Source organism: Trichoplax adhaerens, genomic scaffold (assembly GCF_000150275.1).
Source record: "Trichoplax adhaerens TRIADscaffold_4 genomic scaffold, whole genome shotgun sequence".
NCBI classification, from domain to species: Eukaryota; Metazoa; Placozoa; class Uniplacotomia; order Trichoplacea; family Trichoplacidae; genus Trichoplax; species Trichoplax adhaerens.
The window spans coordinates 2,606,782-2,624,403 of record NW_002060946.1 but is presented as its reverse complement, the minus strand read 5'-3'; the positions used below and the strand labels follow the sequence as shown (position 1 = coordinate 2,624,403).

Below are 17,622 nucleotides of genomic sequence, written 5' to 3'. Positions count from 1 at the left end.
TAATTTACCGTATCCTCCAATGTTTAAAAGCCAAGATGATAGATAAGCTTACAAACGAGATAGAGCAGTTGACGTCATAAGACACTGAATTTATTGCTATTGCATGTTTTTTTCCATAGCAATGTGAACTGCAATTGTTGGTACTAACGTAATACGTAAAATATACTGTACACCAATTGATCAGCTATAATACTACGAATTTATCGAACCGATACAACCAAGTATCTATATACAGTACAAGAACATCAAAAGAATAAGTAACAAGTAATAGAATTTACAGGTGATCAGTGCAATAGTTAATGAATAAAAATCAACGCAAAGTTGAAAGGTTGTATATCATCATTCGTTGTGACCTTGGTATTCTACTGATTTTGAAGGGTCCGTAGGAAAGTACATTTGGCATCGAGTCATTAGACGCTTGAAGCCCTATAAATTTGAACAAGAATTAGCGTAAAATACTAATAAGTTGCAAACTATATATCACAAGTATAGTTACAATCAATAAGAGTGAAAATTTTTAGGCGACAATTCTTGGTGATAACAATAAAGAATTTACCTGTATGTATTTGCGCTGTGTTTCATCATTCAGTACATCTGATATAATTTCGTTAAGAACAAATTATACCATTTCAAGCTTTACATCATTTTACATTTGTAAATATTAATCTAAATATACCAAAAAGGATACGTGCTACATGCTGTGCAAAAATTTTTTCACGGCCTGTCCTAGCATGAATACCGACCATAGTAACACCTATTGGCCATGCAGCATTACCAATAGCCATCCTTACATAAATATCGTTGGCCTACGATCATGAAATTTACGGTTAGGACAATTATATGATGAAGACAAACCCTTTCAGGGTTTAACTGAGGAATTGACTAGGATAGATAGCAAAACTAAAATTCATTCAAATAATAATCTACGTTAATGCGGTGTACGTACGGTACGCCATACTCATTAGGTTTGGTAATTCATCACTTTATAACAGTTTAAAAGACAGCCGGTATGGTTTATATACCTTCACGTATTCCCTATCTAGCATGTTCACAACAATTTCAGTCAAAGCCCTCAGCATACTCTCTTCTACTTTCTAAAATAAAAATGAGAACCGACTGTGTAAAGAAAAATAGCTACTATTATACAAATATCTGCAATGAATCAAATTTATAGTACTCACGTTCTTTTTCAATTTCTTTAACAACGGCTTCATATATCTTTTCGTTTGCTTGTGTATAGCACTTTGTAGTTTACCCTGAGGAAATAGCAGTTGAGATATATTCTCAAGACGGATAGGATAAAGAGTAACTGCTATATGCTATGCTTAAAATTGATATTAGCTTTGAAATATGGCTATATGAGCTTGCCTGTGTACTTCTTTTTTCAGCTTCCGTTCTTTGATTTAATTTCATATTCCAGTAGTCTAATATAAACTAATAGCAGAAAAAAGTTAACAATGAAATATCGGAGTTGCTATAGTTTACAATACATTGAAAAGTATAGTCAATTTACTTTAATAACAGATAAAATAACTTCTTGGTCCTTCTTACTGTTACCAGAGTTAAAATCGTCAGCTACGTCCTGCAAAATGTCATCATTAGTATATAACCTATACTATATATTATCATGTTGCCGTTATGCAATTGCTCTAATTTTACCTTAAAATCTTCTAGCGACATACTTAAAACTCGAGCGTTAACCTCTTCACTTTTATCGGTTGTATCGGGCTGCATTTTGAAACATTAAACATGAACATAAAATTACTCCACTCCACTACTTTAAAACACGCTAACATTTACTTTAATGTCATCATCTGTGCATACTTGTTGGTTAATAAGTTCATCGAGATACTCTTGGTCAATTTTATCCATAGCAGCTTTGAAATCGTTACGAAGACCCTTTAACATGGGAAGTAAAACATTTAATAACAGTATTGCTTTATTAAAAGATAGTACGGTAAGGTAATCGAAGACTTCTAAAGGAAAGGTACCACTTTACCTTATTCACTTCGGGAGCCATGAACTCGATTCTCCTATTTTGTTGTAATGATATTAAGTGTTAATAACATTGTACCGCAGGTTTACCCATAACATTACCGTACAATATACAGTAACAGCACAACACCTATTGTACATATCATACCATATTTAAAAGTTTATACACATGTGTCATACATTTTAAAAGTTTACCTAAGCCTTCCTACGACGTCTGCGTCGGTTTCGCCGAATAATCTTATTGGTTCACCGCGTTCACGAAGCCTTCTGATAACCTATGTAAAGATATACAGTACAATAATTGTTTCGACTGACAGTTCTTCGGCTAGTTGAAATAATATAGTACTAAATAAATTGAATTCAATTTAAACAGAAATAGTAAAGCATAAATGTAATTACTATACAACATTTATGGTAGCAATAAGTGATCAAGTAGTACAGCAGACGTACTTCCACTTTCGATTTGATCAGACTCTCGTTTGAGTAATCATCGTTGGCTGATAATTCTATCGAATTATTTTCCGCTTCATCTTTTGATAATTCGTTATCCTATATTGAAAAGAACAAGTAAGCCTATATAGTATGCTTACAGGTAGTACAACGTTACGCTGATACCATCATTTCCACAGCAGAATAACTACTTCAGAATAAATTTGGTATACTACATGTATAATTAATAATCTTTCTCTGTATTCAGCTACAAGATATCGTTCATACACTATTATATATATACACCAAGATGATCTACATTACTCTACTGTGATATCCAAGCTACCTGGGTTACTTCCTCTCGAGCAAGGTCCGTGCTATTTTCCAGGTCACCACGTCTAAATCTTTTCTTGGCAGCATTCTAATCATTACAAAATTCAAGTTACAGTTGAATAGTGGTAATTGTCCAGTAACTGGTTAATATGCCACCATCATCAAATTATATAGTATCAGGAAGTACAGTAGGATTGACTGTAGAGCTTAGCGTGAACTGTACTTGTCAAACAAATCATTTTGCTGATATAATAATAATAAATAACAATTATAAAGTAGAACGGTTGTAGTTTTTATCCAGCTACTCCGAGATTTGTTTTAATCAGTAGTGACCATTAGATCACATCGTATTGATGCGTACAAGTTAAAGTCTAGCTATTTCACGTCATGATTACTTTACTTACGACAGCAGAGTTTTCCAATAACTGTTTCCTTTTTCGTTCTATTTCGGCTTTTAGAGCGTCCATGGAAGTGCAATTCTACAATGATTCTAGTACTGTAGAATCCGATCAAGGCAGCTGCAATTTTGCAAGTTGTTCGAAGATGCAAGTGGCCCAGTACAGTATGCGCAGTGCAGTGACTTTTTTTCTGGAGTACTGTAAAGTACAGTAGAGACGTCAGGGTCTCTAGAGTACAGTGTACTGTACACTTAGTAGTACTGTACGATCGCCCGTTGCCTTGCTGACGGTCTGGCAGAACACGTTTGATATAACGCACTGAGTGATGTGAGTAGTAACATACAGTACAGTACCGTAAGCAGGCAATCAGTAGGCATCATGGTTGAACGGGCAATGATGGTAGTGATCAGTGTCCTTAAAAGTCAACCCGAAACCCAACTTGAACCCGACTCGAGGAAGAGACTCGGGTTAAGTAATTCTGTGCTGATACATTGTTTGTATAGCGATTGCACTCATTTCGGGTTCGAAAATCAATAATTGGATCGGGTTTGGGTTGCGTTTTTACTCCATTTAAGAAGTCTAGTAGTGACATCAATTTTGCTAACTCTTTGTTACAGGACCCTACAAATTGCTGGTGAAAATGGCGAAATAATGACACTATAAGGTACTCTGCGCAATGTACAGTACAGTACTGTACATTGTACTGTACATGTACTGTAGACTTGTAGAGTGTATTGTACAGTACTACATATTGTACTGTACTCTACAGTACAGTACAGTACAGTACAGTACATGTACTGTAGACTTCTGTAGAGGTCTTTATGGTCTGGTCTGGTCTGGTCTGGTCTGGTCCGGGTCGGACCCTAAGACGGCAAAGAATGAACTACTTACCGTCATACTGTACAGTGTACAGTGTACAGTGTGTACAGTACATTGTACTGTACAACGCGATTAACTTCGATGGCAGGATGGCGTCGAAAATTAAAAGTTGCAATTTGTTAACACTCCCGTTCTAAATCGATATGAGTTATTGGGCTACATCTACATAGACGATGTAGCCTACTTTGGGCTTGATTTAGCCTACACAGTTTATTTGCCTTCGTGCCACCCAAGTTCATCGCGCAGTGTACAATGTACTGTACTTATGTAGTAATGTAAAGTATTGCATATGGACTATCGTGGTGGTAGGTGGTACCATGGCACGGATAACATGCAGTAATAACAGTAGAAGTGGAGAATCTTTTCTGGTACGGTATCAAAACCACTAGCAATACCATACTACGTACTGTACTATACAGTACTATACTGTACGTAGTATGGCAGTACTGTAATGTGGATACAGTTAACACTGCGCACATGCCGTACTCTACACTGCGACTATCGTGCCCCATGCCTCCGTCAGCGCGTTACTCTACTGTACTATGGAGAGTGGAGAAGGCGAGCACAAAACCCCACTGATTCGTCAACCCTTTCAGCTCCTGCCACGTTTAAAACGCAGCCTAGCCTCGACATTGCTCCCTCTTTTGGCCAGCCAGTGTGAGCAAGAAAATCTCTTCAACTCGCCATTAATCAACATTACTGAAATCGAACAGAAAGGAAATTATTCTAAAAGATGGTTACTGACGTCCAATTAGCTGTTTTTGCCAATATGCTTGGCATTGCCTTGTTTCTACTAGTCGTTTTATACCATTATATCTCGGTGTCCAACACCAAAAGGAAAGAACACTAGTGAGGTTAAAAGCAATGGCCTAACGTTTCTCCAAAAAAGTCCATTTCCATATTACATTCTAATCAACTGATGCCCAGTTTAATCAAGATGAACGTAAATGTAACTTAATTGTAACATGGGGAAAGAAATGATCAATCCCTACTATCATTACTATCGTCGCTATGATACTGTAGTGTTTCGAGTACATTGTTATATGTTAACGTTAGTTTAAATGTTTGTGTTGCATAGAAAAGGAAAAAAAAAAAAAATCGAAATTGAACGATGCACTCTTCTGTACATGATTCTACGTCGATCTTATCAGAAATTTGCATCGGTAATAATACAGAATGTTAGACTTTTTATATCATAAAATTGGATAACATTCTATTTAGCAATAATAATTCATCGTTATGAATGACTTATTGGAATGTACGATTAATATCTTAGTATTCATCGTCAACTCATACGTATGGATAGCTTAAAATAGATGGAAAAAGAACATTTCAAAAGTACAATCTTATTTGCTTATAAACATCATTGGCTGTACATTTTAGCCTAACAGTAAAGAAGTAAAAACGCTCTTGTCCAATCAAAGAGTTCAATGCGTAGAATGCTATCTTAACTGTAAGCTTTATTGTATCTACTGCAATGACCTGAATTATTTTGAAAAGATTATTATTATTAATCTACTACATTTCATCCTACAAGTATGATTATCATTTTATCGTCTAGTATCATTTATTAAAAAATTGACCTACTTTACAAGTCTATTTTGTATTGCTATGTTGTAATGAGTGATGAGCTCTTCAAATAGGATAGATGCTATCTGGCAATGGTATGTTGAATCTTGACCAAGTGTATAGCATTGGCGACATTGACCATAGCAGCCATTCCTATTTGCTCGCCGATTGAGCTAACAACAAAGCCAACTCTATTTGACACAATCGAAACAGCAAATACACAACATGCTTATAGAGCTTATATACCAAAAATAAGCTTATCTAATCAATTAAAAATATCGTCAAAGTTGTTGGCAAGCTAATGAACTTGTTACGAGTTAGAATCTAGAATCTATTTGCATTATGAACTGTCATCACAGCTCTAGACCATAATAGGAATGCCTTGCTTGAAATTGTATGTAACGTGTTTTACGTAAATCAAGATAGTGGTTTCAGTCTATACTACATGATAGTAGATATAGTTTGAGGATGAATCGTTCAAGATAGGTCGACTAACTTTTCAGAAACTATTCTTTATGATATCCACTAACCTATTTTCTCATCTTCATTTGACAATCCTATCCTTATTACAGTAATTGATGACGATACATTTGCAACTCCTTAAGCTTTCAGATGAATCATTTAGAATAGGTCGGCTAACTTTTAGGAAACTGTTCTTCTTCATAGTATCCAACAATCTCATCCTCATTGCACAATCATATCATTACTATAGTAATTGATTTTGTTACATTTACAAACCCTAAAACTAGTGAATGCCAATAAATCAAGTATCAATTATTCAAACTCTTTACCATGCCCACAATCAACACAACAATTTCTTTAAGATTAATCATAGCGCTTACTGTCGATATATAAAAATTGTTCCTTCTAAAATTGCCATTATCAATTTAATTTCCCACCCAACTTCCTACTGTCAAATTGATAGCTGCCAAACTTTCAATGTTATGGTAGTACAATTCAGCATTATTAGATAAATTCTATTTTAATAAATGTAACCGATTCGCTTAAAAACAATACTAGAGCAGGTGAGAAATGAATTAAGATAACACTTAAATTATCCCTGCATCTGTTATTCATTCTTTCGTAGGCCATTACCAATACTCAGAATAATATTTAATCGCGATTATTCCCTCTACTTAATATCATTGGTCAATAAAGTTGCGGTATTTTAAGAGTTTTATTCATCAATTACAAATCTCTTTTATCTTTCTGCTTTAATATGAAATCGACCTAAAAATAACAAAGTGTGACACACGTAAAATAAAATTTTCTATTTATTAGTTGGGAATTATTCAATATAGGTCAATCAGGCCAAATAAGATTCTTTTGTTAGAGCAGGAAAATACAGTATAAATGATTGATTCAGGTTTTAATCACAATCACTCTCAGCCTGCGTCTTGGGGAACCACAGACACTTACAACGCAAGTTTATTTCTATTCTGATGTATTCTCTTTCTCCTATATCTGACTAAATACGTATTTCGCAATGAAATTAAGCCAAAAATTAATTTCCACCTGTCAAAGTGTTGCATTTTTACTAAGTGTGATGTTAATATTCTCTAAAGTCGCTGCTTTCAAGCATAAAAAATTACATTTATCGGGTTTCGTACCTATTGATATTTCCGCGTCGGGAGGATTTTCCGCTGCAGGAATGCTGCCTGCTTTAGAAATGGGCTTTGCAGAAATTAATAATAGTAGCCAGGTCTTGGCAGATTACAAATTGGAAATAAATTGGAGTGACACAAAGGTAAGGTACTACCTCAACTAGTTATATTTGAGTCAAAATGTTCATATTTACAATCAGTTTTATCGCAATAGCAAAGATAAAAATTCGCTCATTTTCATCGACACTAACGTTACTCTACCAGTAACTACATTTCTAAAGATAGGCAGTTTTAATGGCAGGTTTCAATACTTACATCGATGATACTTACTAGATAAATATTCATTGCTAATATACTTTATAAAAAATATACCAAATACTGTCTATCAACAGATATTATGTATAAGACTAAAAGTACATCGTTTGTAATATCATAACTAATTTGAAATTAAGCTGTCCTTTAGAAAAATGGAATTTTCCCATTTGTTAGCGTATCGAATTTTCCTTACATCTACAGTAATTATAACTTAAGTATTTGTTAAAATGAGCCAAAGTACGTATGATATTCGTCAATATCTTTTCATAAGTTTAATGAATTCTCAGGATTAATCTTGTAGCTGAAATAACTCATTTAATAATCCACATAACCATCATTATGGCTTTACATAATGATATTTACTTACAAAAAAGTTCAACTCTTGTTATATAAAAAAATAAAAATACTAAAGATCTCGTATACCCGGATAAAGTGCAATTTAGTCGGATAAAATTAATATAGTTTTTAATAGGCTATAGATCGATTAGATTGAAATTCTTATATTACAGGAAATAATTCAATCTTAATTTCATTTTATTAATAATTTATTAGTCAGGCCGTACCTTATAGGATAGATAATTGATAATCACCTAACTTATCTTAATTACTGTAAATCTTCATTACGATAGTTCTTCGTTATTAAATGCGGAATCACTTCTAACAACATCCTTGATTTTTGAGATCAAGACGTTATTTTTAAGCCTTATTTCTATTACTTTGACATTAATTTTTAAGATTGGTTACCTTCATTAACATTTAAAAATTGAATCAATTATAATATTTAAAGAGATCAATTGTACTATACTTTCTGTATGTCTTATAGCATAACCGGATTAAAATACATTAATATCTTAGACTAACTTTGAAAGTATATAGTATATACCGTAATGTCAAGTTGAATAAGAATGTATGTATGCAGTTAATCAAGAGTTAACAGAAACGCAAATGTTAGGGTTTCATCCAGTTCATAAACTAAAAAAGTTTAACAAATGCCTGCATCATACGATTAACCAAACGTCTAGGTATTTTTTATCGATCTAATAATATTGATATATTGAATCATTGAAGACCTATATACCTATTCTCCCTCCCCGGTAAAAAATTACCCATATTTAAGTAATTTGTTTAATCATTTTATTCAAAGTGTAATAACAACATAACTGCAGGTGTCTTTTTGATAAAAAAATAATAGAATAATAGCATCATAAAGCTGTTCAACCTTAAAGAACGCTAATCATGATGATATTATTAAAACAGCGTATCATCTTAGAACAATGTCATTCTTATTATTGATTCTTTGAATATATTGACACCATTTATACCAGTTCGCGTAAAGTTGTATGCAGTAAACTATATACTACCACCCGCAATGTCTATCAAAATGTAATTAACTAGAAAAAGACAAGATAATTATATCGATATATCTAAATAAGTAGTAATAATTTTAATTTTCAATGAAAGCATTTATAAAGTAACGGCAAAATAAGTCCAGACATGGTTGAGTTTTTTTATAATTTAATCAAACAATGAAAGTAATATCGAAAAAGGAATGACTTATTTTTAAACAACGATGTAATGGATAATTCAATCATAGCAGCTTAAATTATAATATCTTACAGATTTAGACTGTATTTTATCACTCATCCATGACCAAATTATTATGGTATTCTGCAAAATCGCACCCTAGACATAACGTTTGTCAAGGTATAGTCATTGCAATTCTAAAGTTTGTGCTTTTATCACATAGTGTTTAGCTGGCTATTCTACCTCATTGTTTATGGAAGAAATAGCGAAAGAGCCTACTAAAATTATGCTAGTTGGTGATGGTTGTTCAATGTCAACGCAGCCTATTGCTGAAGCTTGTCCATATTACAACTTAATTATGGTAATATAGCTGTAATCTTGGATAAAACTGCGTTATTTAATTGCCTATTTTAAATATCAATTTAGAAAGAAATCTAGGTATAGAGAAAGATATTATTGTTTTAGCTTGGATACTCCTATATTGCATCCGATTGTTTGCCACTGGATAATAGTCTTGATATTCTAATTATAAAGCTGCTATAATAATCATGCCGTGTTTACTATCAGTTACTTGGTAAATATTACGTAGGCTACACTTAGATAACCTGTAATGATAAGTGAAATCCCTATAAAAAAATTCGATTTTCTATAGGATACAATTAATTTTACTAGAAAATTTTACAGAAAAATATTAAATACTGTTGTAGCATGTTTACGCTCCACTTTATTATATCATAGAAAACTTGATCTATTATGCTATTTCGGCATCCTCAATTTACTTCCTAATTGAGCTGTAATTGCCATTGCTGTACCACCTCCTAATTTTTAATCTATAATTAATGGTTAGATATCCTATATCGCTGCATCGCCCGTCCTTAGCGATAAAAGTCGATATAAAACGTTCTTTCGAATGGCAATGCCAGATTCGTCCTATAATGGCCCCCGAATTGCAGTTATGCGTCACTTTAACTGGTCTAGAATTGCAACTATCCATCAAACCGAAAATTCCAATTATTTTTCACTGGTAGGTATCACCTGATAAGATATGAAGGAATGCCATGGCGGAATAAGCTATAACCGATTCAATACAAGTACACAGTGCCGTTATATAAATTATCAAATTATGATTTTATACAAGTTAGCATACCATACAATATCATTTCCTTGCCAATTTTCTAATATTTAAAGTTGAAAATTAGTATGACTAAGCACGCGGAACAAACCCTTAAAAACTTGAAATAATAAAAAATTGATGACTATTTGCTCTATCAATATCTATTAATGACTTTTATCAAATTCCCATATCGTGTTCATGTACAGTTACTACTGTACGTAAAAAGCAAATCCAATTCTGTAAGGTATTATTTTAATCGTTTATTGTCTTCAGTGGTAGTAATTTCTTTACCATATTGGTTCACTTGGTTAATATTTCCTGCTATTTACATTCAAGTCTACAATAACCTTTCAATGTAGCCCGCAACACGTCAACATTTTGTGCCAGACTGTCTACATGTCTATTATTATCACATTAACTGTTCACAATCGTAGACATTATCACCTATTACAGTATAAAATTAGCTATACATCATCAAATAATTTATTTTTTTGCACCGTATATAAAATCAAATATCTTTTCCATGTCTTGATAATTCTCCACTATTGGTAATTCAAGTGCAATGAAATGATTAGACCTTAGATAGCCTTTTTTACTCCGAATTACATTTTAGCAAATAGTGCAAAAATTTTGATGCTTATCGCTCCATTGATTGTTCGATATGTATTTCTGCCGCAGATACTTTATACAAACCTTCGGTATTTATAAACGTAAATTAAATTTTATGTCAATTAAAACTAATCATGATCAAATAACAATTAAACGTAAAAGTTGATTTAGAAAGTTATTTAGCCAAATTATTCGTATCAAATAGCGTAAAAAACTATTTACCCTATATTTTTACTCATTGTTCAATACGGTCCTTTTATACCAGACGTTTCATGTGAATGTTCAATTTCTACAAAATTGAATTAATTTGTTTTAGTCAGAATTTACATTTGTTAAACGGAATTTGATATATATGGTACACTCACTATTTAAAATACAATTTATCATTTGATTTAACGGAATTAAAGTCTGGATGTACTAGTTAGAGGGTAAACGAATGTTGTACTGGTTATTAAATATGATTTAGCACTATAAGAGATGATTCTTGGGCTCAGCTAATGACCTATAATTGTCTTTTGATCTTTTTTACCTCAGCTACGTCATATAAACAATTGTACTCAACAAAATAAGCTAGTAATAAAATAGCAGAAGCGTTAATTTATATACTGACAATCAATTGTAGTTAATATAGGTTACCTTATTTGCTTGCTTAATTAGAGTATGATTATTTCTTTAACTAATATACTATTACAAACTACCTATTCTATCTAATCAAAATTTATCATAAGTTAGTTCTTTTTTCATCTTTGGTAATTTATCGATCCTCAGTTATAAATCATAACTGATAGTCCTTTTACTACGGTATTGAATTGGGAGTATCCATTTTTTAAATCCATACATATTTTCGGGAATGCGCATATGATTGTTAAGGTCATCCATATATCAAATACAAAATAGATAGATATTATTTTAGACTTTGAAAACACTTTTGTAAGCTTTTATTTTTTAATGCAAAACATCATGTTCCATACTTGATGACGTCGATTTCTCTCTTAATAGATGACGCAGGATTTACTGATCCGCTTAAAACAGAAAATGATCAATCATAGTATCGTAGCCATAGAAAGTTTTCAAGATGATCCAAAATTACAAGTTGAAAATTTGAAGGTCTTGTATAAAATTAAAATTTTATACTGTTTACCTAACTTTATCCATTATGCGTGATCACGTTCGTCAAGAGTTTTCTAAACAAAAAGCTACCTGAAGATAGATGAAAAGAAAATGTAGTACTGATGTTTCTTCTCGTGCTTTATATTACTGAATATTCGCAATATAATAGTATTTAAAATAAAACTTTTGTTTATTGAATTCTTGAAATTAGAAACGATCACTTTGATTACTAGAGCAAAATATCAACAAAGTTCATATCTTGACCTGATAGAATTGCAAACAATATCAATCGCGATAATTTTACATTCACACCTTCAATTTATCATCGGTATTAAACCCTTGATGATATTAAATTAACACAAAGACTTCCTTTGCAGAGAAAAGATGCCAGGATTATTGTGGTTAACATGTATTCATCCAAGGCAAGACTTGTATTTTGTTGGGTAAGTGCCATGATATACTATTATTGAGGTTATCGACAATGCTAACATTCCACATCTTCATTACCATCGATTAGATCTGTTTTACTATATACTGAATCTATTTCTTGGATTATTGTAGTATGTAGCAACATAAATCGATGTATTAGCAGCATGATAGTACCATAAACCAAGATTAATTATGTAATGAATATTACCACACTACCATGATAAAGGTCTATAAAATGAAAAATATCAACACTAGCTATGGCTGTTGACGATCGTCAGATTTTACCTGTAATTTTTTGCTTTTTATAGTCGTGGGACTGAATACACTACAGTTGTATTATTTTAGCTGTTCAAATTATCACTGTTACAACATTACCTTATTCTACCTTTTGCATTTCACGATCGTAAAGTATGACGGAATGCAGTGAATATTCCAAATAACTACAACCACTCCAGATGTATTACATTAAGTATAGTATTGTTTTAAATATATGTTCTATATAATTAGATGTCTTGAAGTCAATGCTGCTGTCACAGTGACTAAAATAACTGTTGCCTAAACAAGTTTTACGACTATCCTCATCAATTGTATATTTGAATGAGTGAATCAATAAAGCATTAATTGAAATTCATCTAGGCACACAAATTAGGATTTCTTAATGAAACTGTAGAACGAGTATGGTTTATTCCAGGATTTTATTCGATGAATTGGTGGAATTACAATGATACTCACTGCACACCTGCAGAGTTAAAAAGCGCGATTAATCATGTTATCCTTACTGATACTATCAATTTAAGAACTGATGGCAAAAGAGCAATTAGCGGAGTGGTGAGTTGAATAGTGTGTCAATTTTTCAGGAAGACTCTAATCGTTGTATATCCTGCTAATTTACATTAGCTGCTAGAATTAACCTTCGCAAAGTATAATTTATTCGAATCGAAAGTGAATGTATACCTGATTTATGACTAAACTAACAAGTTAAAAGAAAACTGCTCCTTCAATATGTTGATTAACTGATATTTATATACCTCGAAAGATAGAACTAGCACCGGTACTTAGCATGAACGAATGCAAAGCAAAGAAGAGCTCGTTCATTTTTATTGCATAGAATATAACGACTAAGATTTATTTACGATTTGGTCTTTCAGTCTTCTTTTAATGATGGTCTTTATTGTTTTTACTTATAGACCACTACACAGTATATGGAAAATCTTCATCGTTGGCCGACTATTAATAAGTACAAATCGAACTCCTATCATCCTTACGGTTATGATACAGCTTGGGCGGTTGCATTATCATTGAATGCAACCCTTAATGAATTACAGGCTAACCCGGCCAAATACGATAACAAATTATTAGAAGATTTTACCTACAATAACTCCAAAATGTCGGAATTAATAAAAAAAGAAATGTTCGCGCTCTATTTTGAGGGTATTACGGTTAGTAATGATTCTTGAGCCAATCGATCGAAGCACAAATCTTTTATATTATATCGTGTTTACCATTTAGTCTTAAATTAAAAATATGATCTGTATATCCACTTACGGTAAAATAACCATAAATTATATTACAACTCGGATCGCTTAGTGATGTTTGTAATCAAGATGTAACTGGATAATGGAATAGAGTGTTCTAATACAAACAAATTCAATTATTCAATTTCATAATAGGGAACAGTTAAATTTACTGCAACAGGGGATAGAACGGGTACACTAACCGTCCTCCAGAGAGTTGGTAAGTATCGATCACGGCCTTATCTGTAGTTCGGCTAGTTTTATATGATAATACGAAATTAAAATTTTGAAAATACTCCTAATAATGATAAACCGACATTATTAGTAATTAGGAGCTCAATTAAGTCCTATTAATACTGACTAGATAATACTAGAAATTTTGTCGGAATTTACGATGGCATCAAAGATAAGTTGAACTACACCGGAGGTTCGGCGAATTTCCACTGGAACAGTACGTATTGATTATCAATTTTAGTTACAAAATTTTTTAAATATTAGCTAAGGCTAAATTGTTACTGCGGCATTTATTAGAATCGTTTTCGTTAGAAAAAATACTAATTTAATAAAGATAGATATTAACAAATGATAACTGCTATCAAGCTAAACATGAGTCAAAAATGAAACTTTCTTCTGAAATTGACTGAAGCAACAATTTGATGATTGATTACGTATACTTTAGGGAGAAAAGTACCTACTGATGGCTCACAAATTATTAACATTATCATACCCCTAGAAGTAAACTTTACTGCAGCCCTTATTATTGCTACTTTGTCTCTTCTTGGTGTTCCTTTCAGTTTAACAATTTTGGGCATCAATAATAAATATCGAAATATCCGCAGCATTAAAGTGTCTTCGCCAACAGTTAACATTTTTATCTGTGTTGGAGCCATTTTTATGTATCTAGCGAATATAAGTTATAGCTTATACCAGGCGGTCAAGTATCAAGTAACAGATCCAATTATCCCAGTAGTGTTATGTGAGGTAGATATAAAATACGAGTAGTTAACTTACCTATAAAGGAGAGATGAAAACGTTCTCAATCGATAATTCTTGATGAAATGGTTAAATTCGCTACGCCAACATTAATGCTACCCGCTCATTCTGTTATAATTTCTATTAGATATGGAAGTGGTTTTTACCAATTGGCTTTACTTTGTCGATGGGTGCCATATTCAGCAAAGCTTTTCGTATATATGTAATTTATGCAAGTGTACAAGGCAAACCTCGCCGACGGGTTAGTTTTAAGTCCATCAATTTAGTTGATGAAATATTTCGATTGCTTTTTCGAAGTGAACATGATGACAAAGGATAGATTAACCTTTGATCTATTGGAATCTAAAGACTAAAGAATTCAAATTGAATCCCAAATCTCTTATAATTCTAAAAATTTTTAATTGCAGAAAATCTCCGATAGATCTTTAATGAAATTGATTGGTATTTTCTTGCTGATCGATGCCATTATTTTATCCCTATGGTCAATCATAGATCCACTAAGAATGATAACAACGGTCGTTGAAAGCAAGGTATAAAAGAGATTTAATTATGCCAATACAATATTAAGTATTATTATAGTCAGGCTGAGTATAGTGATTTACCTAAAATTTGGCAGTTCCAACCTAATTAGAAGATTTGAATACTAGCAAGTAGTGTAACAAGTGAAAGAGATCTATTTTCATAGATATAAATTGTGTGAAATCCAGAGTTGATGGATAATAACTTACTTCTTAAAAATTAGAATCTTTGGCTTTTACTCAATAATAAGTGCGTTTTATTTTCTCTATCTTCTGTGGTTATTTAGCCTTCAGTTGATAATCCTGACGTAACCCATGTCAAACAAATATATTACTGTTCTTCATCATACTTGGCATATTGGATGCTAGTACTGGGTACTAAAGAAACTATTTTGCTCTTGTTCGGCATGATAGTAGCCTATGGTACACGCAATGTTCCCTACAAGGACTTAAACGATGCTCGTTTAACGATTACGATTGTGTATAATTTTGCTGTAGTTGTGGTGATAACTGGACCTTTAAGATTTGCCTTGGATTCAATTATACCTACTCCCTATTTTATTATCGATGGGTCTATTATTTGGATATCAATAACTGTAATGATGTCTATTATCTTTTTACCGAAATTCTGTAGAATGCAGAAGGTTAAGGATACGACTATCGACTTAACTAATGGGACTAATAAAAGTCAATCTAAAGAGGTCGATTACAGCCATGGAAATAGTCATGGAAATGCTATTAATCCAAAACCGAAAGAAGCTCCTGTCATTCATCTGGCTGTTGCTGATGTATCCAATTAGATAAGATTAAGTATTAAAGTCAAATATACAGTATTATATAGTAAATAATTTATTGATGAACTATCTTATAGACAGCCTGCTTATTCTGGGTGTTACAGATGTATCCCCGGGATTGACCGTAACATATCCAATTAGATAAGATTAACTATTAAAGTCAGATATACAGTATTGTATAGTAAATAATTTATCGATGAACTATCTTATAGACAACCTGCTTATTCATTTTATAGAATAAAGTAATCTGGCTGAAATATCCCTTTTATTAATTCCATTTTAAATCGTTCTAGTCAGACAGTTTTCTTTTATCTACAATATAAATTATCTACTTGTTAATCGACATCGATCTATCTATCCACTTTACCTATTCACTTATCTATCCATTTATCTATGTCAATCTAATTATTTAGCTGCCCATCTATGCATCTACTTATCAGTCTCATCTACTCATCTATGTATCCATCTACCTATCTATATATCTACATATACACATATACCATCAATATGCTTTATTTCATGCTGCAATTAAGCCGATAAGGGTATAACCTGAATCATCAAATCTTCTCCGAATTCTTAATTAAAATTTTATTTCTATAATTTACGGAAAAATCTCCTGTACACAAATTTTGAGAATAGATAGCATTAACTTTCATGATTCTCGATTGAAACTCTAGCTATTGAATTTTTATTTCGTAGGCAAAGGAAAGTTAAAATTTAGATTAATTACGTATCATATATACTTTATGCTTATTGTAATTCAATATGTGCTATAGTTCTATAGATCAAAAATAATTCTCTATCATTTGTACTTGTTAAAATCTCTATTACTCTAAAAGCATTTATTGATTTATTTCCATAAGCAGTTATCATCATAGGATGTAGTACTTAATTTCCGCTACTTTACACACTTTATGATGATTGACTGTATAATTGGTAAGGGCTGGAGTTAGTAAATTATAATTATCATTCAATAAAAGCCACTATAACATTCTTAGACTGTTTTTATTGCATTCGATTCTTAAATAAATCAACAATTTCAAGAAATATTTGACTCAAATCAACTACTAATTGTCGCATCAAAATTTCTAAATATGATACATCACCTAGATGATTAAAGTTAGGATAAAAAGAGTGTACAATTGCGTTAGATAGAATGAAATTTGTTGCTTCCATAGCATTTAGGTGATCTACATGTTCATCAGAAAATTATTATGTATCTTTGTACTTATTAATATTACCACATTAAAATAAATTTCAAGCCAGACAACACTTTAAATTCCTAAATGTGCCTATATCTCAGATAATGAATAGAATTCTTTCTAAATTATTGTACTCTATTTTTTGGAATATAGAATATCGGCAAATATGTGAGAAGCGCACATTCAACAAAATTTATTATAATTTAAATAGTAAAGGGTATAGAATCTCTACTGGAATAAAAGCAGACTAAAATACGCGTCCAATAGTGACAGGTGATGCAATCACTGGTCAT

At 32.1% G+C, this 17,622-nt stretch overlaps 3 protein-coding genes across 3 annotated transcripts; 2 read left to right on the top strand and 1 right to left on the bottom strand.

Annotated features, from left to right (window-relative positions):
• Window positions 1-339: 339 nt before the first annotated feature.
• On the bottom strand, window positions 340-3,224 carry TRIADDRAFT_50164 (uncharacterized protein; the record flags this gene model as incomplete). Its single annotated transcript, XM_002111383.1, has 13 exons — window positions 340-426; window positions 557-594; window positions 689-806; window positions 1,023-1,094; window positions 1,182-1,312; window positions 1,377-1,434; window positions 1,514-1,550; window positions 1,702-1,769; window positions 1,801-1,899; window positions 2,000-2,033; window positions 2,191-2,270; window positions 2,771-2,845; window positions 3,162-3,224. The coding sequence occupies 13 exons, from the start codon at window positions 3,222-3,224 to the stop codon at window positions 340-342; spliced, it is 960 nt and encodes a 319-aa protein (XP_002111419.1).
• Window positions 3,225-7,089: 3,865 nt separating this feature from the next.
• TRIADDRAFT_55429 (uncharacterized protein) lies at window positions 7,090-10,288 on the top strand (the record flags this gene model as incomplete). Its single annotated transcript, XM_002111890.1, has 4 exons — window positions 7,090-7,350; window positions 9,270-9,407; window positions 9,894-10,070; window positions 10,235-10,288. 4 exons carry the CDS (start codon window positions 7,090-7,092, stop codon window positions 10,286-10,288), a joined length of 630 nt encoding a protein of 209 aa, XP_002111926.1.
• A 1,998-nt stretch (window positions 10,289-12,286) lies between these two features.
• TRIADDRAFT_55428 (uncharacterized protein) lies at window positions 12,287-16,133 on the top strand (the record flags this gene model as incomplete). Its single annotated transcript, XM_002111889.1, has 9 exons — window positions 12,287-12,322; window positions 12,945-13,136; window positions 13,496-13,747; window positions 13,979-14,042; window positions 14,187-14,273; window positions 14,502-14,803; window positions 14,943-15,056; window positions 15,223-15,345; window positions 15,621-16,133. 9 exons carry the CDS (start codon window positions 12,287-12,289, stop codon window positions 16,131-16,133), a joined length of 1,683 nt encoding a protein of 560 aa, XP_002111925.1.
• Window positions 16,134-17,622: the final 1,489 nt, after the last annotated feature.